Genomic DNA, 27,039 nt, shown 5'->3' with positions numbered 1-27,039 from the left:
CGAATAAACAAATGCCAACAATAAATATTATCATTAAGAAGTATGTGATGCCTTGTGCCTAATGTTTTCTCTTTCTGCCCTGCTTCTTGTGGCAGTCTGTTTTATTTGACTGCATCTCATGACATCACAAATTCTTAAAGTATCTCTCAAATGTATCCCTGTTGACCACTTGATCAAGGAGCACATGTAGAATAGTTGACCAGATAAAGACTGCGATCATTAGATGCTGCCCCAAATGATCTTGATCTGGAGAAAAGCATCTGGAGAAAAAGGAGAACAGCTTGTAGCTTTCTGAAAGATGGACAACACATTTTTGATGGATAGAATGGTGAGGTCCATCAAGTGGAGTCAGAGGCAAAGATAGCATCCCAGAAGCAAAGCAATGGACCCTTATGAATCAGACTGGGATGCCCACTATATCCCGGTACATATTTTTCTTTGAGTTATTATTACTGGATTTTAACCACGCCATTTAGCTCTAAATTGGCCATTCTTCAACATTTTCAAGATGGAGATTTTTCTTTTCTACCCTTAATCTATCATTGTTGCCGTTATTGTTTTTTTCATATACATTCAGAGCTGTTGCCCATTGCTACATCAAACCCAGTTTCTAGCAAGATCACATAAAATGTGGAATATATGGAAGCAACGTTTAAAGGAGCCCGAGTACAGGGAATACCCTCAAAACAGCAAATCCAGTTTAAAGTTTTATTTATGCATTCTGACTTCAAATTTATTCATTTATTAAATTTATACGCCACCCATTTTGCTATCAAGGGACTCTCTGCTAGATTTTCTTGTCTCTCCCAAGAAGAGCATGCAAAAGCAAATGCCTGAGGAGGGAAATCTTGTCATTTTGCTTTCTTGACCAGACTGAATACTGATCAGTTATCTAATATACAAACCATCAAAATGAGCAAATTATCCATCCATCCAAATCCATCCCTAAACTGGAAATATTGACATCCATTTGGATATTTGATTCAGGGCAACATCAATGCACATCCCTGCGGAACCGTGCAAAATATCATTTCCACCATTGTAAACACAACTCAGAAAGTTGCACTGCACACAAAGCAGTTGACATAGTTGGAGTATATACCTTAGCTAGCAAACAAAAGGTGAAGATGGCTGTCACTTTCACCACCAGCCCAGGGGGAAAAATCAGAAACAATTTGGAACAAGCAGTGGTTTTCTTCATTCTCTGGTGGCATTGAAGAGCTGGGGGTGGAGTTCTGAACATTTTGATTGCCTGTAAATGATGGTAGCCAGTAAATGAGAAATGAGTGAGAAATGAAGGCAAATAAAATAACCAAGAAGAGGCCGGGAAGATTTCCTTGTGGAAATGAGGTATGGATGGGAACTCCAAGCCCTAGTAAAAGAGAAACAGTGAAGTAAGAGCAGGAGGAGAAAACAACACTGCAGGAGGCTTTGCGCGATAGTGCTTGTTTTTTAAAAAATCTTGAAATCGAGAACATAAATCAAGGGCCTGGGAAGGAAGGAAGGCAGAAAGGAAATAAGTAAGAAAAGAAGAAAGAAAGAAAGAAAGAAAGAAAGAAAGAAAGAAAGAAAGAAAGAAAGAGATGCAGATAAAGATAGGGCTGAGATACTTTTTTAAATCTTGAAATGGAGAACATAAATCAAAGTCCTGGGAAGGGAGGAAGAAAGGAAGGAAGGAAAGAAGGAAGGAAGAAAAAGAAAGAAAGAAGGAAAGAAAGAGATGGAGATAAAGATAGGGGTGAGATACTTTTTTAAATCTTGAAATGGAGAACATAAATCAAAGGCCTGGATAGGAAGGAAGGAAGAAAAGAAGGACGGAAGAAAGAAAGAGAAAGAAAGAAAGAGATGGAGATAAAGATAGGGGCGAGATACTTTTTTAAATCTTGAAATGGAGAAGATAAATCAAAGGCCTGGGAGGGAAGGAAGAAAGGAAGGAAGGAAAGAAGGAAGGAAGAAAAAGAAAGAAAGAAGGAAAGAAAGAGATGCAGATAAAGATAGGGCTGAGATACTTTTTAAAATCTTGAAATGGAGAACATAAATCAAAGGCCTGGATAGGAAGGAAGGAAGAAAAGAAGGAAGGAAGGAAGAAAGAAAGAAAAAGAAAGAAAGAAAGAGATGGAGATAAAGATAGGAGTGAGATACTTTTTTAAATCTTGAAATGGAGAAGATAAATCAAAGGCCTGGGAGGGAGGGAGGGAAGGAAGGAAGGAAGGAAGGAAGGAAGGAAGGAAGGAAGGAAGGAAGGAAGGAAGGGATGGAGATAAAGATAGGGCTGAGATACATCATTACCCGGGTGGGCATTTTCGTTCAAAACCGGTGGGTTTCTTTTCTCTAATCAAACTTTTTTTTTTTTTAAACTCGGGTTGGATGTGATTTTTCTTTGGGCCTTTGTCATCCTCCGTCTTCCTTTTTTCACTTGGACTTAACTTGGACTTTTTGCCTGTCTGGCTAGTTTTGCACCAGAGGCCTGGCAGCCGAAAAGACTCCCCAATCTGATGTTGTTGTGACTTAACACAAGAGCCGCCGACCCGCTTCTATAGCTCAGAAGCCTCCACGGTCGCTTCTCAGCATTTAAAGCGCTCCATTAAAGCAGAGGGGAAGCCGAAGACGTCGTTGTCCCCAGGCACCTCAATTCCCGCTTTTCCTTGGCCCCTGGGCAGGAGCGACGGGAACTGCGTGGGCGCCGCTGCCTGGTCTTGTGGGCAGAATAAACACCCGCGCATTAGGGAGGTTTGGCAAAACCCAAAGCAGCCAAGCATCCTCCTCCCCTTAATCCAACCCCTTGAATTTTTTTCTCTCCTTTTTAATGAACATTTCTGGAACCTGCTGTGGATGATTACATGATTAATATAATAGGTTTGGAGGGTCTGTGTTTCCCCCTCTTAATTTGGGTCATTACTCGGAAAGCAAGCATGAGATCGTTTCCTTGGCGTCCGGGGATTAGAAGAAGGGCGGCAAGCGAAGGTGATGATGATGATAACAACCTCCACTATATTTGGGGGAAATCGCTTTTTAGGGAGGAGGGGGAAAAAGGGGAAGAAGTTAATTGAGGGAGACCAGAAGATGGCATATTATAGGTTCTAATTTTGAGATGAATATCCACTTTAAAGAATAATCGTCTCCCATCGCTTCCCTCCTCTCTCTGTCTCTCTCCCCCCCCCTCTGGGTCTCTTCCCTCCCCAACCACGCATGGAAAGATGCCACCGAGCTGAGAAGCTGTTTCTTTTCTAACCCGGCGACGAGAAAAACAAAAACAAAAACACAGTCCTCCCCGCAACCCACCCACCTACCCACCCAGGAAGGAAGTGGTGGTGGTGGGTGTTAGTGGCAGACGCCTGGGGGGAGGGGGCGGGCGGGAGAGAGAGGGAGGGAGAACCCCAATTTTGTGTTCGCAGGTTGCCGTCGGTGATCTGCTGGAAGCCAGAATGTTTTGACTTCCTCTGTACTGGAAGAAATAAATGCGTAATTTAATCGGGCTATTCTCATTTCTCCCAGTTAAGAGGGGGATAAGACAAGGCTGGAAGGACCGAGAAATTTCTCTCTTTCTCTTTTTCTCTCTCTTTCTCTCTGCCAAAGTGCCTCCTCATGCCAAAAGGTTGGTTTATTGGAATCGCTGGGGAGGGGAGGGGAGTGTATGAGCTGGCCGCCTTTGGGATGCCCCCCTTTCCTCTCCCCCAGCCCTGCCCTGGCTACTACGCGGTGGGGCTGCCCAAGGCAAGGAGAGAAGACCCAACCGGGCGCTTTTGAGAGGCGAGAGCAAGCGGTTCCTTGGTTCCTCGCTTCTCGCCAGTCTCTCCTCGGTTCACCAATTTCCCCCCCTTCTTCGGCTCCTTTAAGATGCGATCCGAAATCGGCCCATTCACAATAGAACCGCCGGGAAGTGTGTGTGTGTGTGGTGTGTGTGTTTGGGGAATCACTGGAGCAAGGGCTGGAAGAAGCCCTCCCCTCCTCCTCCAAAGACCCCCATGGAGATGGAGAGGGAGGAGGCTTCTCCTAGACCCACCCTCTGCCGGGGCAACCCCCCGCCCCGTGATCCGGCCTGGCAAGGTCGCCCTTCTTCGGCCTTTTGTTCCGAATCGCTCTGGATTTACACCCGAACTCGGCATTCGCGCGATTGCTTCGGAAACTCCTCTCCTGTTTAGCTGAGGCACTTCTTGGGACAACAACTATGAAAAGGGAGGGGGGGGGGAAGAGAGAAGAGAAAGGCCCGTACACACAAAAGGGAAGATCCCCACCCCCAGGCCTTGGAGGTGGGAAGCTTCGGATTCTTCTGTTATTACTACTAACCGAAAAGAATATACGCCTCTAAGGGTCGAACTGTGGACTCCACTACTACACCCGTTGCTACTAATAAATTGGACCAGAATTGTATTATTTCTTTAAAATTAAAATTAATATACCGTAGCTCTAGGAGGGGACCTGGAAATACGACTCACATGAAGCGATGTTTATTGCCTGGTAGATGATATATTCCTTAATTAATCGAGTGGACATTAAAATTTAAATTTACAGTCCTCTATATACATATTTGATCGACCGGTGTATTTTTGTCTTTACAGTTCTGGAAACACTCCTGGAATCCGTAGCAGCAACAGAGTATTAAATTGTCCCCCACCTCCTTCCCTTTCGCAAGGATATGTATATACATACATACATACATATATACATATGTCTGCATGTATGTGTGTATCCCTTTTTTTAAAAAATGTTTTTGACACGCATACCAAAAACCCGGGTCCTTCTCTCGGGCTTTGTCTCTGTCCTTTCCCGGCCTTACGGTGGCTCCAAGTCTTGGCTGACCGAACAAGTCCTTCGCTCCGTCGGCCTTTGCCGAGCGCGGGGTGCTGCGCTCTGGTACTTTTAGCTTGGTCCGGTCCTGGAGAGCTCTTTGGAGGAAGGCACGGCGGCGGCGGCGGCGGCGGCGGCGGCGGCAGCGGCCGGGTCGTGGAGCTTCCGCACGTGTTTCTTTAAATCAAAGTTCCGGCAGAAGCCTTTGCCGCAGGTGAGGCACGTGAATGGCTTCTTGTCGTTGTGCGTGTGCATGTGGAAGGTTAGGTTGTAGATCTGGTGGAAGGCTTTGCTGCAGACGCTGCACTTGTACTGCTTCTCGCCGCTGTGGGTCAGCTTGTGGTTTTTGTAGTTCCCTGACGGGGGAGAAGCAAGAAGGGAAAGAAGGAGGGGGGGAGAGGGGGAGAGAAAGAGAGAGATGGAGAGAAAGGGAAAGAGAAAGAGAGATGGAGAGGGAGGGAGGGAGAGAGAGAGAGGGAGGGAGAGAGAAAGAGAGAGAGATGGAGAGGGAGGGAGGGAGAAAGAGAGAAAGAAAGAGAGAGAGATGGAGAGGGAGGGAGGGAGAGAGAGAGAGAGAGAGTGTGGGTCAGCAAAGGAGAGGCAAAAGATTGCAAAAACCGACAATTCCCGAAGAGGAGGTGTTTGACTTGTTTCTTGGCCGCAGTGGTGGATTAAGGCTCACTGGTGCCCTAAGCACTGTCAAATCTTGATGCCCCCCCCCTTCTTTGCACATACTGCACAAACCAAGCCAAGCTTCATTGGGTTTTTTCTTTCTTTCTCAACTTTGTGGTGCCCCCTTAGGCCTGGTGCCCTAAGCACGTGCTTAGTCTGCTTAGTGGTTAATACAACACTGGTTGGCCGGTCTCAGCGCAAGACCCTGACCCAAGGAACTCGGCCGCACCACAAAGCGAACCAGCCAAAGCCCAAGTTCAAACGAGCCAAGTTCAAAAAAAAAACCCAAGTTATCCCAGAAATGTCGGTGGCTCTGTTGACGAAAGAGACCTGCTGAGGGCCCGGCGTCTGATGCCGGCGGCTGCAGCAGTAGCAGCAGCTTCCCCCCCCCCGCCCCCACACCACCGCCCCGCTTTCTTGGGCACGGTTTTTCCCCGGCCTTGTAGGTCTCCGGCCTCTTTTGCTTCATTAGAAAGTGTCCTGCAAGGGACAGTCAAGAAGTTGTCAAACTCAATCTCTGTCAAGGCCACGCCGCGATGCCGCTAACGAATTAAAAAATTAGAGGCCGGGTCAGCGTCCTGACCCAGAGCAAATGGGAGAACCTGGATGGGGGGGGGGGGCGGCCGGGAGTGCGGGGGAGGGGGGGAAGGCCCGGGACGCGACACTTCGAACTTCACAAATTGTGTCGCTTGAAAGCCAGAGGAATTCCTAGCAAGTTAGGGAGAAACCGTGCCCTGCTCTTTCGGAAGTTTCTCCCTCACCCCCCCCAAAAAAAAACTCTTCTCGTTTAAGAGAGTTTGGGAATGGCGAATGGAAAAACAAAAAGTACAAAAAGACCCTGGCAACCTTCTTCCCTTCGGGGAAAAAGTGCCTCTCTGCCCCGTTGAATTTCAGGCAAAAAATGGGATTCAGCCCAGCTCCAGCACTTTCTCCTTTCCTTGATTTATTCCGGTGCGTGGAAACACGGGCTTTACTCTCCCACTGACATCGAAGGAATTATTCTCGTATTTCGAAGTGCTTTCCTTCTGGCGGGATCGTGCCCCAAGAGGACTGAATTTACTTTCCCGGTTATATTGACAAGTGACAGGGCTGAACTAGTCTTTCATGGCAACCCAGGATATGCTCCCCTCCTTCCTCTATATTCTCCTCCCCCCGGGACGTTTGAGGGGGTCACCTTCTGGTAACCTCCAAGTCGGCTCAATTTCGCCGCTACATTTTGGAATGCCCGAGACCCCAAGATTCTATCCCGAACGTTCGCGACGTTCTATATGAAGAATCTTCCTCTCCACTGAAAGCCGAAATTTTGTTCAAACGTTTTAAAAAAATCGGTGGGAAATTCCTCCTTCCCCAACCTTCTTCTATTCTCCCCCACATACATAAACACGCAGATCTCTCCTTTACAACTTGGCGTTCTCCAAAAACGAATTTGTTTTTTTTTTGTCTTCTCGGTGAAGAAGAAAAAAAATAAGGCGCAAAGGCAAAGCTAGCTTTCCTCTCGAAAAACATAAGAATCGCCTTGATTCTTAACGTTTCTTCCCACCCTTCCCACGAGCTCTTCTGCGATTTAAACGAATACAAGAACATCGCCCGGTCCAAATACCTTTTTGATGAAATCCTTTGCCGCAAAATTCACAGACGAACGGTTTGTAGCCGGCGTGGATCCTAATGTGAGTGTTTAGCGTGGAACTCCTGTTGAAGGCTTTCCCGCATTGGTTACACTTGTGAGGCTTTTCCTGTTGGTGGAAAGGACAGTTAGCGGCCGTTCTTCAAATTTCTCGGGGTATTATTATTATTTTTTTGCCACCGGAGATCATCGCGTGGCATTTAACCCACTTTCCCTTAAGTGAGTTTAAGACACTTTCCCTTCCTTTTTCTTTCTTTTTTTTTAAAGAGAAAACGGAAATGCACACCCATCGGGCGGGCATCTCTTTGAAGACCCAGCGTACCTGCGTGTGGATGATTTTATGCCTACAGAGCGTGCTGGCCTGGCGGAAACCTTTCCCACAAACTTTGCACACGAAGGGCCTGGCTCCGGTGTGAACAGGCATGTGCCGGGTGAGATTATAATGGGCGTTGAACACCTACAAAGAAAGACAAGGCAGGGAACTTTTTAGGCCGGAGCTCTCGCCACGTTTAAGCCTTTCTAAGCCGGCCGGCCAATCCGAAGGGGAGGCTCAAAGGCTGGGCCTGGTGATTCGCTTTTAATGCCCCCGGAGCATGCTCTCTCCTCTTCCCCTTAACCTCGGGGCCGCCTCTCAACCTTTGCAAAAACGGAACCACGCATGCTGTTGCGGAGTTATGGCTGCCAATCTTAGGCTACCCAGCTATGAGTTATCTAGTCCGCCGAAGATTGCGAGGCGGCCAGGAGGAACAGCCTGCATGGGTTTGTGTGTGTGAGAGAGAGAGAGAGGGAGAGAGAGGGAGAGAGACCCCGTTTTGCACAGGATGGCCTGGCAGATCAATGTAGGAGACGTGCGCTGAACTCCCCCCCCCAATTCAGTCCTCAGCACAACCGCGTAATAATTAGGGAGCGATTGTGGGTCACCTAGAAGTGATGGGAGAAGCCTAAGGGTGGGCCTGTCTTCCCATAAAGCCGGGGAAAAGGGACCCCGTACCTTGCCGCACACTTCGCAGGTGAAGTTTTTGGGCTTCCCGTCGGCCGAGGTGCCGCCTCCACCGCTTCCTGCGCTTGACCCCCCGCCCAGCTTGGCGTGGTGGTGGGCTTTCCCGCTGGGCCTCTCGACGGCCAGGCTGGAGTTCTCCTTCATCACCTGGTCTAGCTGGCCCGGGAGACGCTCTTTATGCGGGTACTGGGGGTTGGGGAACTTCTCCGGCGGGGCCAAAGCGGCCAATTTGGCATTTTCCAGCAGGAAGAGTTTCTGATGGGCGGATAGGGCGGCTGCGGCAGCCGCGGCGGCGGCGGCGGCCGGGCTGGGAGAATGCAGAAGGCCCGAGGCGAAGAGTTGGCCCTGGAGGATCTCCGACGGGTGGTAGGCGGAAGAGTCCAGGCAGTTGAAGTAGTAGAGGCTAGATCCGTTGGCCGGCAGGGCCAGAGTCTGGTGGATGACCTGGGGCTTGATCACCCGGCCGGCCCCCGGCAAGGCGGCTTGGCCCAGGGGTGGCGGAGGCGGGAGCTCCCCTTTGCAGCAAGCGCCGCAGTTGCTCTTGCAGAAGGCGCCCGTCGAACCTCCAAGCGCCGCGGCCCCGCAGTGCCGCAAGCTGCCCTTCCAGAGCTCCGAGTAGTTGAGCAGCGCCTTGGAGGGCATCTCGTAGGCCGGCAGCGGCTGGACCGGGATGACGCCCGGCAGAGGCGAGCAGAGGCTTAGCAGCTTCTTGGCGGGAGAGTCGCTCGGCCTGGCCTCGAAGGCGGCGGCGGCGGCGGGTTTGTGATGGGGCTCCGAGCCCTTGGCCATGATCCGCTCGATGGAGAAGGCCAGGCTCTTGGCCGGGTTGGCGGCTCCGGTCCGGATGCAGGCGGAAGGCATGACCGTCTCCAGCGAAGCCGACGAGGCCATCTCTACGCGGAGATCGGGAAGGAAGGGGAAGGAGGACGGCAAAGGTGAGGATCCGCAGCCGGAGGTCGCCCATAAAAATGGACAGAGCGAAAGAAGACGGAGAAGAAGACGGGAAGAAGGAGAAAAAGAAAAAGAAGAAAAAGAAGCGGAGAAGTCAAGCTCAATTCACCTCCGTCTTCAGCTCAATCTTGCAGACACATCCATTTTAATAAACGCCTCTTTTCTTTCTTCCTTTCTTTCTCTCCCTCGCTCGTTTCTCTCCCCCCCCCCCACATCCCCGCATCCCCTCCTCCCATTTACATTCAAATGAACCGGCTGCGCGCAAGGAGGACCAGACCGCTGCTCATTCATTCAGCAGAACGCGCGCCAGGGGGGAAAAAAAAGTCGCCGGCAAACTCCGCGAGCCTTTCAGTGTGCGGGAGTCGAGACGGCCCGGCTTGGGATATTTTGCGGGGAGGGGGGAGGAGAATAGGCAGGGAGGCAAGGCTGCCCACCCGGCGGCCTCTTTCGCTTAAGAGTGGTGGCGTGACCCCGAGAGGCGGTGGGGTGGAGGGAAAGGGTAGGAGGAGGAGGGTGTGTGTGTGAGTGTGTGTGAGCCCGGCCTGGGGGGTGAGTTACCTTTGCCCGACGCATCCGAGCCCCGCAGTGTTAGCCGCCCGGTCAGACCTGGATAGCAAGCATCTTCCCGGACGTCTCTGGCATTTCAAGCTGACATCGCATGAAGTCACTTCAAGCCGAGCGACACAGGGATTTTGGCCACCGTGCAGGCGGGCGGGAAGCGAGAGGGAGGCAGAAAGCGGACGAGGGTTTCTTTTTCTCAGCCAAACGTTCAGCCCAGGTCTGGACGGATGGGAGGGGTGAGCAGGATAAAGGAACTCCCCCCTCCCTCCTTTCCAATTTAAGGCACACCCTGGATTTCTTCTGCGAGAGCCTTTCCAAAGGGAAGAAGGGGTGGGTGGCTGGGGAAGGGGAGGTGTGTGGGTTGGGGGTGGCGGGAGGGGTGGGGGGTGGGTGGAGAGCGACTTGCAAACGCCGAAGAGTCGTTTTGCATGTGGCAAATTAAGACGGAAAGTGCTATTCGCAAGTTGGGCGCCAAGCAAATCGCGCAGCGAAAAATAAAAAAATAAAATAAAATAAAAGCCGCCCAGGAGAGGCGAGCGGAGCTGTATTTATTTTAACCAAAAGTGAGAAAAGGAGGAGAGGAGAGGAACCAACGAGGAAGTTCGGGAGTTGAGTTGTCGCTCCCCGTTTCAATTGGGACAGCGCGTCTTTCCATCAGATCTTTTGCAAAAGGAGAGGGGGGAAAAAAGAAGTCGGGAGGGAGGGGGGACCCAGTCTCAATTTAAGGACCGACCGAGCCGCCTCCCCGCTTTTGGAGAGCGCCTCGGCCGAGAGCAGCTCCTTTAATTAGGTCCTGGAGGCGTAAATACGAATTAAACGCAGGTTGGCATCCAAAGTCTCGCCATTCTATAGACCGACCACCTGCTTTTGCCAAAATACGAACGGATCCAGTCAAACCAGCGAACAAACAAGCAAACAGTAAACAAACAAACACACGCTCGAGAACTTTCTCCAGCAAGATGGTTCCCCCCCCACTGGGACGGAGAAGTCCCCCTTTCCAACCAAACGCAGGACTGAATTGCCACTGGCCCCTTCGCTCTTTTCCCCTTCCCCACTTTCTTGAGTTTCTTTCTTTCTTTGTGCGCGTTGTTTGACATTGGTTTCCTTTTTTAAAAAATCGTAATAACCCGCCTGAGGTGTTTTTTTAAAAATTATAATTCTTTTCCTCTCTCAACCTCAAATAGGGAAAATTGCCATTATCAAAGGATGGGGGGGGGGGGTGTCAGAGGAAACAGAGAGAACTAGAAACTTGAATTAGGTTTGTATGCGGGGAAGGGGGGAGGTGTGAAGAAATTGTCCACGTTCCACCTAGCGGGTGGGGGTGGGAGAGAGTCTGCCCCGTTTTTCGGGGATTCAGCCCCCCCCCTCCCCGCGATTGGGAGCTGCTTCCAAAACTCCTTCAATAGGCGAGACTCTAAAGCGCGGCGTGGCACCTGGTTTTCTCTTTCAACAATACAGAGGATTATTGGGAAGGGAGGGAGGGAAAGAAAGCAAGGAAGGGGGCGGGGGGGGGAGAGGCTTCCGCAGTAGGCAAAGTAAGGCCTGAACGCCGTCTTACTTTGTAGTTTTTCCATGCTTTTAAAAAAAAATTAAGGAAAAGATACTTAGGAGGAATCCCGCTTTTTGTCGCTTTAACAAAAGTTGGCTAAAGGGCCGTCCGCCATCCGGATCGAGTGGCTGTCTCTCTCGCTTTCACCTGGGGAACACCACCACGAGCCCCCTATAGAGGAGGCATCGGCCTCAACACTAACATCTTGGGGGTGGGGGAGAAGAGCAAGGGGTGACCCTGCTGACCCCCCTCCCCTTCCCGTTTTGTTCCCGGATCTTAGACACCTTGCAAAAGAGCGGCGGATGCCTCGAGCGGATAGGATCTGCTTGAAGTTTGAAAAAAAGCTGAGGGACTTTTCATAGTTCCAAAAGAAATCGCTTCAGCGGTTCGCTCCCTTCCCCAAGTGTTAGAGGGGAGGAACAGCTGTCTGGTTCTCTTTGGCTCCGACGGGATATAAAACATCAGCCTCCTCCTCCTCCCTCCCCTTCCCACAATTTGCGCTGCTAATGCAAGTGAGCGTTCGATTGCTCTCTTTTTTTATAAAAAAAAGTCACGTTTCTAGCTCTTATGGTGGGAGGCTTTGAAAGAAGCGGCCCACCCTTGCCCTTAAAGCAGCTGAGCGACGGCCGCTTGTCTCGGGTTAGCGCTCGCACCGTCTCGAGGGTCTCGGGTTAGGCTAGTTTTGGTATGTATGTCACCGTTTCACAGTAACATGTACGTAGGCAACTCGGCTTACTCGCACGAGGAAACCTTCCGGAGGAATGGCTTGGAGCTAGAGCTGAAGAATAATGCCGCCGGAGGGTCTTTGAAATGGGCCTGGCCTCTAACAGAGCGGTCGTTGCGTCCCCCAGTTCCTAAAAGTGAAAGATCCCAGGACTCTGCCCCTTAATGATGTGACTTTTAGAAGTCCTCTTGACCCAAATATCTGGGGTGGGCAAAGAAACACCATAATCTTCCAAAAAGGCCTTCGGCTACTTGGCCATGGATCTCCGTTGCTTTCTGAAAACTCTCTCTCTCTCTCTCTCTCTCTCTCTCTCTCTTAGAGAGAACGATTCTCGGAGCGGTGCTGAGGCTTGAGATGGCCTTCGCCATTCGCTAGTTAACGCAGACCACAATTCCCCAAACCCCCAGCCATCGCTCAAACGAATTGGCTGCCTGCTATTACAGTCCATTTCCTTAAGAGGTCTGGAAGGAGCCTGAGATCCAGCGTACAGGGGAGATGATCGAGGTCGGATTGTCCCCCCAGCATAAGGAGTGCGCTACATACTGCAAATGTTTCCTACTCGTTGGGATCTGAGCGGGGACCTGAACGTCTGAAGCCTGGGGAATTTAGTTCAGTCCAGGGCCTGAAAAAGACCTTCGGAGACGAAGAATTCTTCCGAGATACGCCTTTGAGCTCAAACTCCGGGCAGGGCATTTTTCGTTGTGGTCGGTAAAGAAAAAAAACAAAACAGACCGTCCATAGGGTGGGAGAGATCGACTGGCTTCTTCTTCGGGATGCTTCCCTCGAGCTACCGGGAGAGTTAAGAGTTGGAACCTGGAGGCGCCGGGGCCCCGAGCAACCCAAGGGGAAAAGGTGGCCTTCCCATTGAATGCTCTTCCCAAGCAATACCCATTAAAGTGGAGGGCAGCGTGTGTTCTCGATGTGGGCCGCGAAAAGGTGTGAACGGCCCCAACCGAATCTAATTCTCGGAGAGCCGAATTGGGGGCTACGATGAAGAGCGGGTAGGGGGGGGGCACCAATCGCAGCCGATGCCCACGGTTGGCCTTTGGAAAAGGGCTTGTTCAGTGGGGGAGTCTCTCTCTCTCTCTCTCTCTCTCTCTCTCTCTCTCTCTCTCTCTCTCTCTCTCTCTCTCTCTCTCTCTCTCTCTCTCTCTCTCTCTCTCTCTCTCTCTCTCTCTCTCTCTCTCTCTCTCTCTCTCTCGGCCAGTGGGGCCCACGTCTGGGGGGGGACGACGATTTGATTTTTAATAGGGGCAATTTGAACCTTATTTAAAGCAAGTTAATGGCCTTTCAGGCTTCCTCCGAGTAGAATTCACTTTTTGAACAAAGTAAGAATTATATGGGGAGGGGAGAGGCATCAGGATTTTAGAGATGCTTAGGTGGGGCAAGGAGAAAAAAAGGTTGGGAACCCCTGCTCTAGGCCCTGCAGGCAGGAGGGCCCGAAACCCAAATTGGGACGGTGTCAAGGAGGCAGGACAAACAGGCCACTTCAGGCCTTCCGGGACCTGAAGAAAAGTCAGACTCCTGGGGTGAAATTCAGGAGCTTCTGACAGGTTCTGGAGAACCGGTAGCGGAAATTTTGAGTAGTTTGGAGAACCGGCAAATACCACCTCTGGCTGGCCCCAAAGTGGGGTGGGAATGGAGATTTTGCAGTATCCTTGCCCCAGGAGTATGGAGGGAATGGGGATTTTGTAGTATCCTTCCCCTGCCACCCCCACCAAGCCACGTCCACAGAACCGGTAGTAGAAAAAATTGAATTTCACCACTGCCCCCACCCCTGTCGCTGCCGCCTGCTTGCTCCAGGTCCGAGACCTAGACTCTAGCTAGGCGGATCTTAACGGGGCCGGCACCTTCCAGGAGCCTCTTTCTCCGTCTTCTCCCTGCTGTCCGGTTCGTCCCTTCTGCAAGAGGCCACCGACTCCTTCGGGGGCTGCGAGGCGAGGGAAGGGGCTTCGGCGGCAGTGGCTTTGGGCTTCGGCGAAGTCTGGGAGCGTCGGGCGAAGCGTTTAATTAGCCGCCGCAGCTCTCTCTTCTTCTTCTTCTTCTTCTTCTTCTTCTTCTTCTTCTTCTTCTTCTTCTTCTTCTTCTTCTTCTTCTTCTTCTTCTTCTTCTTCTTCTTCTTCTTCTTCTTTTTCTTCTCCCCCCCCCCGCCTTCGCCGCTGCTTATCCCGAATGGAGGGTTGAGACCCCTTTTACACCTCGCCGCTCGCACGTTAATTAATCTCCATCTAACCCTAATTGCAGCTTCGCGGAGCGCCGCTCCAACAGCTCAACCCACACAATAAACACGGCGCGGGGACTTTTCTCCCGATTACTCCACGTTAACACGTTTGAGTCATTAACTTCAGGCCCAGCGAAGGGTGCAAACAAATATTTTGCTGTAAACGAAGGGGGAAGCGAAGCGAGAGGAACGCGCGAGCGAGGCTGGCGCGCCCGGTCCACCGGCGCTTGAGTCCCCGCGGGGCCCTGAAACCTCCCTGTGGCGTTTGGGGGGAAGGGCCCCGGTTTGGCTTCCGCCAGCGGCCACTCTGTACCCCTTTCGCCCTTCGCATTCCTTAGATCCTCCTGACGGCGGGCTCAGCCTTTCCCTCTTCAAGGAAGGGAAGGGATGAAAAAGGGACGAGTTCTACCCAGACCAAGGTCCAGATTCCCCTTCCTGGTTGTCTATCTTAAAGTTTGGTCCTAGCACCAATAATTCAATTTACAGCCATCAAAGATGCTTTAACCGGATTCCGGTCGAGACTAGAGGGTCTCCTTGGTCTCTTCCCGCTGCCTAAGTCTCTCTCCCGAGATATCCCGATCTAACAGCAAACAATACCCAATCAATTCCCTCGTCTCGCCGGCTGATGCTGCCTGCCCGGAAAAAATCGTATCTTAACTCTGATGATGATATCTAGTTTGGGCAACGAAACACCCCCCCCCCCCAAAAAAAACAACCAACCTCAGAAAGCACCAAAGACCCTGCAAACCGTATCATCTCCAGCGTTGGGACGCCCACCCGAAAGCCCGCTCCCTCCAGGGCGCCTGTATTAGATTTCACTTTATCCGGACCCACCGACCGCTCCCTGGCAAAGGATCCCCCCTCCCCCCGCGCTCAGAGATCTGGAGGGCTCCCGAGAAAGCCATTTCGGGCCCTTTCACACAACCGCGTCGGAACGCGACCGAAGAGTTTGGGAAGCGTTGGGAAATAACTATTACACCCGAGTTAATGGTACGGATGGACCCTGACATCGAAGCGCAACGCTTGGGGGAGCGAAGAGGGACAGGTGCACCGTTTGAACCCGTGCCCTAGTATGGAACGTTTGAAGTGCTGGCATTCTATAGGCTCAATCGCGGGGAGAAAGCCCAGGAGACGAGATCCTCGTGGAAAAGGCTCGCTTTAGGGATGTCGCGCGTGGGAAACCTCTTAAGTATCCTAAAGGGCTCGATGTGGGGGATTAGAACAAACCATCCTCGGACTGGGGGGCTGGGAGAAACGTAATTAAATTTGCGTCAATTTATTTCGACTTGGAGGTAATCTCCGTCTCTTTTTTGCGAAATTCATTTTCGTTCTTTCACTGGGGTGGTGGTGGGGGGTGGTGGTGGTTGAGTTCTACCATCCTTCGCTGTGCAAAAGGAGACGCCGGTCCCTCACCCACCCCTTTTGGCTAAGGGCATTTTGGGTAAAAAGAGCGACGTCTCCTGAAAGGTTCTTATCCGCAAAGAATATTTACAAACGGTACTCTCTCTCTCTCTCTCTCTCTCTCTCTCTCTCTCTCTCTCTCTCTCTCTCTCTCTCTCTCTCTCTCTCTCTCTCTCTCTCTCTCTCTGTGTGTGTGTGTGTGTGTGTGTGTGTGTGGAGGGCGGACAGAAAGGACTTTCGGAGGTTGCCGTTTTGTCACTGGAAGGGCGGAAAAACAGAGGCGGGGTGGGGTGGATAGGCGCAATAGCCGAATGGAAAAAAAGTAAGGAGGAATAAAGCAAAGTCCGCTGCCTTCAGGCGGGAGATGCAAAAACGTCACTGAACGCAGCAGGCACGATTCGGCCTATAAAGTAAAATGAACGCCAGAAAAGGGGGACGTCCGAAAAGGAAACAAGGGGAGGCTAAAAGGAAGAGAAGGGGATCGAAAGTGGAGGAGGGGAAGACCCGCAATTTATTTGGGCAGGATTAAGGAGACTTAACGCTTTGGCCAATCTAGATAGCATACTAAAAAGCAGAGACATCACTCTGCCAAAAAATGTGTGTATAGTCAGGGCTATGGTTTTCCCAGTTGCAATGTGTGGCTGTGAAAGTTGGACCATAAAGAAGGCCGAGCGCCAAAGAATTGAGGCCTTTGAACTAAGGTGCTGGAGAAGACTCCTGCGAGTCCCTTGGACTGCAAGGCGATCAAACTGGTCAGTCCTAGAGGAGATCAACCCTGAGTCCCTGACTGCTCTTTAGAAGGCCAGATCCTGAAGATGAAACTCAAATACTTTGGCCACCTAACGAGAAGGAAGGACTCACTGGAGAAGAGTCTAATGCTGGGAAAGATTGAGGACAAAAGAAGAACAGGACGACAGAGAATGAGGTGGCTGGATGGAGTCACTGAAGCAGTAGGTGTGACCTTAAATGGACTCCAGAGGATGGTAAAGGACAGAAAAGCCTGGAGGAATGTTGTCCATAGGGTGTTGGTAGGTTGGACATAATTTCACAACTAACAACAACAGGGCATTCAGCGGCTATCCTAGCTGCCTTTGAACCAGCTTGCCATTCTCTCCTGCTATTCTTGATTGACCAAAATCCAATCTGAATTGGGCGGAGTGTGTGTATGTGTGCCTGCCCTTTGCCGGTAGCCTTCCCTTCTCCTCCTCAACCCTCCTCTGATGGAGAAGGTAGGGAAGGAGGACCTCTTCGTTGCCACCATCCAGCAGAGGAGCCCAGCAGGGCAGAGAGGGGAATCCACCTCCTCCTCATCTCTTCCCACTGTTTGCCTTTGGCCTCCCCGTCCCTCCCCTCCCCTCCCCTGCCTTCTTAAACCACCCATTCTGAAACGGTTGTCTCTCCTCCACTAAAAGTGTTTTGGGTCCCTGGTCCCTGAACCTGCCGCATGCTCATGCTTCACTTTTTAATAGGATGACTTGCGAGGAATCCAGTGAGTGGAGGCCCAAACATTTAGAGGAGGAGGGAGGGAGAGAGAGGGCTAGCCTCCCCCCCCGCTGGAACGCAGGTAAGCTCAAGCCAAAATTAATAATAATCATAATTTATTTGTCAGTGCACAACATACATACAATCAGATTGGTTGAGCGCTCTCAGTGCACCTCCCCCCAACGCAATACAACTCACAGTGAAGACAGAAAATCCCTAACCCAATAAATTCTATTAACAGACACTCCTATTGCACCAGTGAACATGTTACACACTGTGCTGGCCCTGCAAGTCCACCGTACTACTTAGTTATGATATTATTTTGTATTCAGGAGTCTGACAGCGCACAAATAAAAGCTGTTCTTCTTCTTTGTACAGCTGGCTATGCTTCTATATCTCCTTCTGGATGGTAAGAGGGTAAAGAAGTGGCATCGAACATGTGAGTCAAGTTCAAAGGGACTTCAGTCTACTCTCCTAGACCTAGAAAGACCTGCAACCTTCTGCTACAAAAAAGGATCTGGTCAGATCTGGTCCTTTATCTGTCGTCTCCAGATCCCTACTGAGAAGGAAAGAATGCACAGAGAGCAGGAGCTAAGGTATGAGATCCGAGGCATTTCGGCCCCCTATCCCCATGCCCGCTTCCCCACCCAGCGTGGGGCACTTTCTGCCCACGGTTTGCCTGGGTGGGGACTGGCAGACTGATCGCAGCCGGGGATCTCCAACCTTCACAACTTTAAGACTTGTGAACTTCAACTCCTGGAATTCCTTAGCTAGCAATTCTGGGAGTTGAAGTCCATAAGTCTTGAAGTTGCTAAGGTTGGAGACCTCTGATCTAAGCTACACACACACACACACACCCCACTTGCAACGCTCTTGGGATAAACCAAGTCATGTTCTGAAGTTGTTCTTTTATGGTCCTTTTAAGTCAGACCTAGAAAGGACCTTGGCTCGGCCGGGAGGAGGAGGAGAGCTCAGTGGTCACTTCAGTGAAACGCCCAGGGAGAAAGAGTCTGTTTTCTTACAGGTGGTAGGAAAGGGCTTGGGAAAGAAGGGAAGAAAGTGGGACATCTTTCCCCACCTGTAATCATCAGGATGTGCTAGGTTATCTTTTGATTCACCATATTATCTAGACAGACGTTGTCCTGGCAACTGGAATTCTTTTCATTTTGGTCCAGTTGGCCATGACTCAATTTTGGTCTGGATGACTGAGAATCTTCATCTATGTATTTCACCCAAATGAGTATGGCAGTTCCAGCTGGATGAGGATGGGATGCAGCCCCATAGAACTGTTGAGAATCTGGTTAGCAAAACTCCTCTTAGGCTGACTTGCCAGTCATCTCTCTGTCACTTCCTCTGCTCACTCTTGGGCCACCACGGTGATCTCAGGAGATCTTTTTAATGCAGGGTTTCAAGAATGGGCATAAACAGCTGGTCCAGTCATTCCCAACCCTCTCCTAGAGAATCCGGTGTTACATAATATAAACTTTTAGAGTCTGCTTTCTATGGGATATGTTTACTCCCACAGTCAGACAGTCAATCAGTCAGTCAGTCAGTCTCTGTCTCTCTCTGTCTCTGTCTCTCTCTCTCTCTCACACACACACACACCTACATATCCTTATTAACTTTTGACACCATACATTAAAATGCAAACTAACATAAAAGGGAAAGGGAAGAACAAAAGAATAAAGTGACAGAAAGTACAGTACATCAAACAAATTAAAAAGTGACTTCCCACTTTTTTAAAAACTATAGATATATACAATAAAACAATCTCTCTTTTATATTTTATTTTATTTTTGTTTACATTTTTATCTCTGTACAGTTGTATTTTTTTTATTATTGTAAGCCATCCAGAAATTACCCTGAGGTAAGATAGACTGCCAATCAATTTTAAAAATAAATAAGTAAATAAAACACCTTGTTCTAAGTTTGAAGAAATAACACCATCTATATAATATCTTAAAGATATAATTTATAATCTGCACACTAAAAACCAGCATTTATTAAATGTTCTATTACTTTTCATCTAAAAGATAATGATATATCACATGTAAATAACTTTATATTTAAAAAGCTACAGTATTTTTGTAGCCAAATCTAATTCCTGCAGCTGTTTGGCAAAGTTTTTTCCGGAAGTGATTTGTCTTTGCCTCCTTCTTAGGGCTGACCCAGCTGTTTTCTGGCCCAAGGTGGGACTAGGGTAGACTTCACAAGAAATAATATAGCATGAACATATATGTATTGTAGGAGATTCTAATGCAATAGTGGATGTAGACTTGGACTATAAATCTAGCAAAAAATAAAAACTAAAAACCTTTTTTTTAAATAGTGGAAGAATTAGGTATTCGAGATGCTTTTGGTGAGGAATTTACCCTAAGAAAGACCAATTCATGTTCTACTCAAATAAACACATGTCCTGGTCTAAAGTTGATATGATGTGGATGTCAACTGAGCTGGTGCACAATATACAAGAAATAAATATTGAAATGAGTATTTGGGCAGACCACAACCCAGTAAAAGTTGCATGGAAGGCACAAACAAAGAAGTTAAGATGGATGATGAATCAAACAATATTGAAAGAAAGGGAATTTATACAATTTATGGAAAGAGAACTGGGCTTTTTCTTGAAAGAGAATACAAAGGAAGCAACCTCACTGCAGAATATATGGGATACAGCAAAGCCAACTGGCTCTCTTATGCTTCCCCTTAAACCTATACATTTCAGGTCAGAATCAATTTCATTTTGTGTAGCCAAAATTGGCTTTGTAAGCTTCTCCGCCAGGATCCTGTTCCAAAAGGGATATTTTTCAATTCATACTGCAGCAGTCAGCCAAAAAAAAAAAAAAAAAAAAACCAGCTCATCTAAGGTAATGGCAAGGCTCCAGTTTGAGAACAGGGCAAAGGATTGAAACTTTATGGATCAGTTGGTGTTAGATCCCTAAATGTTACATACATTTGTTTAAGAAACAAAGAATTTCTGACACATCCAAGGTCTGGAAGGGAAATATATCTTGACTTTGCAAAAGAACTTGCTATCCGTTTAGTGAATAGGTTCATAATTGCCCTAAACCATGGTTTACTCATCAACTCAATCAGTTGATTAAACAAACCATGGTTTAGGGCAACAATGAACCTATTTGAACAATGCACCAAATCATAAATCCCTGTTTACATGTCACAGGAATCATAATTCCTGGCTTACAGGTCGAAGTGCCTGGCTTCACAGAACTCAATATATTGTAACCAAGCAGATCACCTAAAAGCTTGATGTGATGAGGGAAAGCATTAATTCTCTCCCAAAGATCCAGTTTATATGTTGTTTGCCTTTTATGCAAGAAGCACTGAAAGTTTCTTCAAACAGAAGTTCAACTAGATTGCAAAAGAAAACCCAAACTGACATAATAATAAAAAAAATGTTAGCTCAGGCACTGCCGTTAACCTTCATTTCCAAGAGAAAAATGTCAAAGCTAAGAATGGTACCCAATTCCCTCCTATATAAAACATGACGTTCCAGGGCTGTGAATATATGACTGCTAAAAACCATAGGCAAGTTCACAGAGACCTCCAAAAAACAGAGTAATAAAGTGGGAAACTGCAATTTAGGCCATCAGATTCAACCCCCTATTCAAGGCAGGAATCAAGATTAAAATACCCCCAAAAGATGGACTGTCTAAGGATCCATTTGAACACATTCAAAGAAAAGCCAACCACCTCTTCTGGAGAATTAGTTTCATTGCTGAATTGCTCTTACTGTTAGGACAGTTTTGAATATTCAAACTACGATTTGGTTTCTGGCAACTAAAATATTTTATTCCTGTCCTGCTCCCTACCACAAAGAAGAATCCATCTTGGCCTTTTTCTGTCCGATATCTTTTCAAGTATTTAGAATAGAATAACAGAGTTGGAAGGGACCTTGGAGGTCTTCTAGTCCAACCCCCTGCTTAGGCAGAAAACCCTATACCATTTCAGACAAATGATTATCCAACATCATCTTAAAGACTTCCAGTGTTGGAGCATTCACAACTTCTGGAGGCAAGTTGTTCCACTGATTAATTCTTCTAATCTATTCTATAAGTGTAGACTGGAATGGTAACCATCATTATTAGCATGTCATGGTCTATACAGGATCCTAGAGGAAGTAATTATCTTGAAGACTCCATCCTATTATGAATGTGCTGCAAATTCAGCAATAAACTTTATGTGTTATAAAAAGCAACCTTCTTGTCAATCTGATTCCATCCAACCACCTGGCTTGTCTTCCAGTCAGAAAAAAAATAAGTCATAACATGTTTGTTTATTTCAGTGACTGTCTCTCTTGCATTGCAAATGAGCCAATGTGTCTATGATGGGCACAGCAAAATAATCTTGCCTTTTGCAGTGCTTGCCCATCTCTCAGCTTTCAGCATCTTCCCATACAACCACAATCTTATTTTTGTACTTCTGGCACCTGTTGTTGACTTAATCTTCTGACATGTTCAGATTAGAGTTTTCTCATCCCACTGTTGTGTGTATTTAATCAGTTTGATCTACATATTAGCCTGCTGCCTCTGTCTAATTTGTTGCTCAGTGTTTTTCTTTGTTTTGACCCAAAAAGTCACTTTCATCCTGGCAGAGGGCTTCGGCAAAATTGCATGTAATCTCTGCATTTCATTTCCCACAAAATTTCTTGTTATTACCCCAAATGCAGATTTAGAGGCTCAAATCATTAAAAAAGAGTAAGGATGGAGGATGAGACTCACTACTCAGTACTGCTCATTTGGAAGATGAATTAAAATGAATCAAAATGAAAATGAATCAAAAATATAACACTTCAATTACGAAATTAAGACTCGGGGGCAAGTATTTATATAGGCAAATAGGTATGGGAGATGACCAGACTGAGTCTGAGGGAGGGGCCAAACACATCGTAAGTTACGAGTTCCTGTGCATCTGCAAAGAGATCTAAGTCCACCCACTTTGAATGCCTCTCTTATCTCCCGCACATTTCCCTTGACTGTTATTTGGTCAGATTCTTGTAGCGAACTTAAGCTTGCAATAAATCTTTTTTTATGCATATACTTTTTTTAAATTTTTGAATAAACGCAAACAGACAAAACACAACAAACACCTCAAAAATATCTTCCATTACGAATTGTAAAAAGTGTGTCAATTGGTTACGAAGAGCTTTCGTGCATCCCTTCCACAGTCATCACCTACAATTCATATCAAGTTATATATTTTAAATCAAATATATTTATATATATTACTATCATCATACCTCAATCTTCATATGACTATAATTGTTTTTACATCCCTTTATATAAAATATTCCAAAATTTAAAGCAAAACCACATGATAGCATTCCGTTATCTATTTTCAATATCATCCAGCAACATTACATCTTTATAACACTTTCTAAATAAAAATTAATTATGTTTAATAACAAAGTTTCTAAACCTCCTTTCTTAATCACTGTTTACCATTTATATCCAATTTCCCTTTTATCATGTCAATACAAATGTTACATTATTATCATTATCAATCATTTATTTAACAATATCTGTCATCATTTCATTTTTTTTGTCTTAGTTTAACTAAATTTGACTTACTCTTTTTAAGAAATATTATAAGCTTTCATACATAACAGAGTTTCTAAACTTCTTTTCATGCTCACCATTTAGAATTTATACCAAATTTACTCTTATCAAACCAATACATATGTGTACATTGTTATCATTATCAATTATTTATCTAACTATATCCATTGTCACTTCATTTTTAACATAATGCTCTAATTTTAACTAAATTTGACTAATATTTTGTTATTAGTTTTCATATCTCAACCTGTGTCTTTCCAGTAATAGTGCAGTCTTATGTCTTTTGCCATTTGTGGAATTAATCTTCTGGCTATTTCCTTAATCAAATTTGTGTGGACTTCTCTTCACAACTTGTTGCTTTTTACATATCTTGTAAAATCTCGAGACCCTCCATCAGCTTCTTTATGTCAGGCCTGCAATTATATTCCTTTTTAGGATCTTTGGCCTGCCACACTTTCTATTATTTTCCTATGCTGTTTCATTAGCGTAGTAGTTGGGAGGGGGGAATAGAAAGGAGTAGAATTGTGGAATGTGTTGTCATTCTTTTCTAGAAGCCATGGTCATCTTTTGTCTCCGCATCTCGACACCTGACCAGAACCAGGGGGATGGAGATGCCAGCGTGGCCGAAGAAGATTGGACCATGTGATGGATTTATGGGTGTGGGGATAAGAGCATGAACTTTCAACTGGGTGGAATCCCAGGAAGTTCTTCAGATTCTACAGATGTGCCAACATGTCTGTCTTATTAAATTGGAACTTTAAGGATAGCTCTGCCTTAGATTCTGATTTAATTCTGCATGATATTTGGAACACTGACAGTTTAATCAGCTTATCTTTGGTTATGAGTAGTGCTTTTGTCAAAGTTTCTCTCCTTGAATCCATCAATTCTTCCCTTTTTTCTTCTTCTATACCTTGAAATCTGGGGTAGAACTACTTTCCATCTATCTTCCCTTTCCATGTTCCACTCTTTCCATCTCCAACCATACTCAGTTCACTGTCAGTATCCACAGTTATCTTGCCTCTTTGTTCATTTTTCCCTTGGGTTTTTAGGACTCTAACCTCCACTTTTTCCATTTGCTGGATATCTTCAATTTTTACATCGAATTTTACTGCATTACAATCTATATTTTCCAATCTCTTCTCAATTCTCTCTGTTGTTTCTAATAATTTTTGAATTTCAAATATAATCTGTTGTAATGTTATGGTTTCTTTTTGGTGTTGTGCCATTCTTACAACTAGTGAACACTGCCACTCTAGTTTCAAAACAAGGTTTTGTTTTCACTTCTCTCCAGCTGCCAAAGAAGCATCCAAAGAGCACCTGTATAAATAACCCATGCTCTTCTCCTTATCTCTTCCGTAAACAAGCTGAAGCCTTTGAAGTGCAAAGTCAAAATGATCAAAGAGAGAAAAGAGAAAGCAATATTTCCAGGACTCAACCTCCAAGTGGCAGTGTAGCTTCTTTTCCCTCTGATATTACTACCCTCTTTATATTTCTTTTATATTTTCTTTATATTCCAGGCTTAAAAGAAACACAATTCTTAAATGGAGCAAAATAAAGAGAAAAAACCCATCCAAACCAATGTTATAAAAATGAAGAAAAAGATTTAATCCATAGGTAAAAAAAGAAATAGAAGAAGAAAAACCAATACTTTCACTTTAAAAAGTAGGAAATATTTGCAAAACTTCCATCCATAAAAGAAAATGAAAAAGGATAACACACTGTCCAATATAGCTTAATTTCACCACTTATTTTCTTTTCTTTGCAAGTTTAATTTAGCTTTGAGTTTTTTTGGGGGGCAATCTCTTTTATAATGATAAAATTTCCTCACCAGATGGACACACTTTCTCTTTCCGCTTTCCTCCTGTTGCGGAGCTGTCCCAACTTCATCAGCTTTTGGCTGCGCTTCTGTCACCAGCAAGAAGAGATTCTCTTGGATCAATCAGGGACTTTGCGATGTCCCTGAGATCAACAAGACGTACTCTTCCCTGTCACCGTCTCTTCAGGACAGTTTAGGTCCAAAAGGACCATCCAGCGGCAAAAAAAAAAAAAAATCAACTGCGATCTCGGAGCTCCGAGATCGTACATCGTACCGTTGCGACGTCAGCTCCTGTCCAGCTTGCAATCAATCTTTATACTCATTTGAACTGCCTGAATCTCCTGATTTCCCCAGTGCAGGGATGGAATGCTGGGGGTTCAAAGGGGTTCAGGAGAACCTCCAGCTAAGATTCTGTGCAGTTCGAAGAACTCTCAAATCCCACTCCTGGATGGTTCCACCCACCCACCCAGCCCCTCCCCTCCCAGGAGTCCCCACGTGGCCCGTTTCAGATGCAGGTAAATGCAGGGCATGTGCAGAGGCTCAGGAGGGCAAAAAACGGGCCTTCCAGAAATTTGGGGAGGCCAGAAATGGGCCTGTTTTGGCCTCCAAATGGCCTCCGGAGCATGGGAAGGCCATTTTCATCCTCCCAGATGCTCGAGGAAAGCCTCTGGAGCCCAGGGAGGGCAAAAATCCCCCCACCATGGTGAAGGAGGCTGACTAGGCCACATCCACCATAGCAACACCCACCCAGCAACCGGGCAGAAAAACCCTTGCTAACATTTTTGAAGCCCACCCCTGCCCTGGTGCCTGACAATATAGGCATTTATATTTGATTATGAGCGTTTACTCATGACACAAAGAACTGAAAACTTCAGTTCATAAATTCATCAGCATTTTGACCATGTAGACTTGTCTTAAAATAATTTTCTTATTTTTGTTCTCAACAGAAATCAGAATCTTTTACTATTTATTGCGGGCATGCTAGGAATCTTGGGATCTCAAATCCAATCCATCAAGAAAAAAAAACAATTGGGGGGATGCCATTATGTCCCTTTCTATATACTTCAATCAGATATTCTATATTCTGTCAGATAATCAGGGGCATTCATTGAATTCAAAGCTCAGAAGAGTTTATTATTACTACCTATACACAAGACTTTGGTCAACTAAGGGTCAAAGCTATCTTGGGAATCAGTGACGTGCGGTGAGGTTTATGGCTGGTGAGGCTGGTGATGTCATCAGCGTGAGCCACGGTCCCCTTCATGTTGACTCAGGAAGGTGGGGAATGGGACCATGTGTGCAGGAGGCTGAGGCAGCTTCAGCCTCCTGCACAAGTGGACCCATTCCCCACCTTCCTGACTCCTGAGTCAACATGAAGGGGACCACGGAGCATGCTTCATGGGACCGTGGCTCATGCTCCGTGGTCCCCTTCATGTTGACTCAGGAAGACGAGGAATGGGACCACGTGTGCAGGAGGGAGGCTGTGGCTAGAGGAGCGTCTTGCACATGTGGTCCCATTCCCGGACCATGTGTGCAGAAGGCTCCTCAGCGCCTTTCCCCCCTTTTTTTATTTTCATGATGAGAGAGGTGAGGCTCTGCCTCCCCTGCCTCCCCTGACCGCACATCCCTGTTGGGAATTGATAAGGGTCAATTGGAATTCACCGGGGTGGGTTGGGTCTCTTGTGGGAGTGCCAAGATTCCAAACTGATGACACGTTTAACCCCACCCTCCTGCTCAGCTCGCTTTTCTCCCACAATTTCCCTTCAAACACTTCATTAAAACCTACTTTTCCTCAGATATGCAACTGAGCTGCATATCAGTTTGTTGCTAAAGCAGTAACAATTTATCTACAGAATTTAAATAACAAAGGCAATCAATTCATCCAAACCAGCAGGAAGACATCAGAGAGAGAGAGAGATTCTAGATAGTTTGATTTGTGTTAATACCAAAGAGCAGGTTCTTGTGCAATGAAGACAGATTGCACGTTTTCAGTATCACATGTTACATTGGATTTCTTACCATGAAGATGCTGCGGGACACATTGCTCCTTTGCAAAATTTCATTTTGGCTGGATTATCTGCTTCTTGGAGGTAAGTATTTATTTTCTGAATGCAAGTTATTGATATAAGCATCCTATATCAGTGTTTCTCAACCTTGGCAACTTTAAGATATGTGGGACTTCAACTCCCAGAATTCCTCAACCAGGGGAGTCTGGGAGTTGAAGTCCACCTATCTTAAAGTTGGCAAACACTGTTCTAGATGGTAGTGCTTGGGCAATAAATTGTGTTTCATGTGAGCATTCCGTGTCATTCCATGGCACTGTTATTTTAACTTATTAGAAGTGTAATTTGTGAATGGTGTATCTTTTTGATCAGAGCTTTGGATTAACTACTTCAAAGATTATTCTCAGCTTTACTGGCAGGGCCAAGACTTGAAATCATATCAATATTGGAATATTTGGAAAAATATATATTTTAATTTAATTAATATGGCTTGTTAGGAGGCACAGGTATAGTAACATCAAGTTTTGTTCCTTCCTCCTGTAATGGGAAAACGTAGACAGAGGTTGAAATCACAATTAAAGCTATAATAAATTATGGCATTGTTTTCCTATTATCTGTCTCTGCAGGAAAGAATGCATGCACAGAGCTGTCTTATTTTGGCATTTTTTTTG

General features: G+C 46.7%; 1 protein-coding gene across 1 annotated transcript; it reads right to left on the bottom strand.

The window, feature by feature from the left end:
• Positions 1-4,459: 4,459 nt before the first annotated feature.
• Positions 4,460-9,676, bottom strand: FEZF2 (FEZ family zinc finger 2). The gene is made up of 5 exons (XM_081938368.1): positions 9,594-9,676; positions 8,076-8,977; positions 7,407-7,541; positions 7,061-7,193; positions 4,460-5,144 (listed from the first exon to the last, which is right to left on the bottom strand). Exons 2-5 carry the CDS (start codon positions 8,973-8,975, stop codon positions 4,861-4,863), a joined length of 1,452 nt encoding a protein of 483 aa, XP_081794494.1. The 5' UTR covers positions 8,976-8,977; positions 9,594-9,676; the 3' UTR covers positions 4,460-4,860.
• Between the last annotated feature and the right edge of the window lie 17,363 nt (positions 9,677-27,039).

This window comes from Natrix helvetica (genome assembly GCF_964273705.1).
Source record: "Natrix helvetica genome assembly, chromosome: 1".
Lineage (NCBI taxonomy): Eukaryota > Metazoa > Chordata > Lepidosauria > Squamata > Natricidae > Natrix > Natrix helvetica.
Note: the sequence above shows the minus strand (reverse complement) of the source record. Positions and strands in the feature narration are given on the sequence as shown.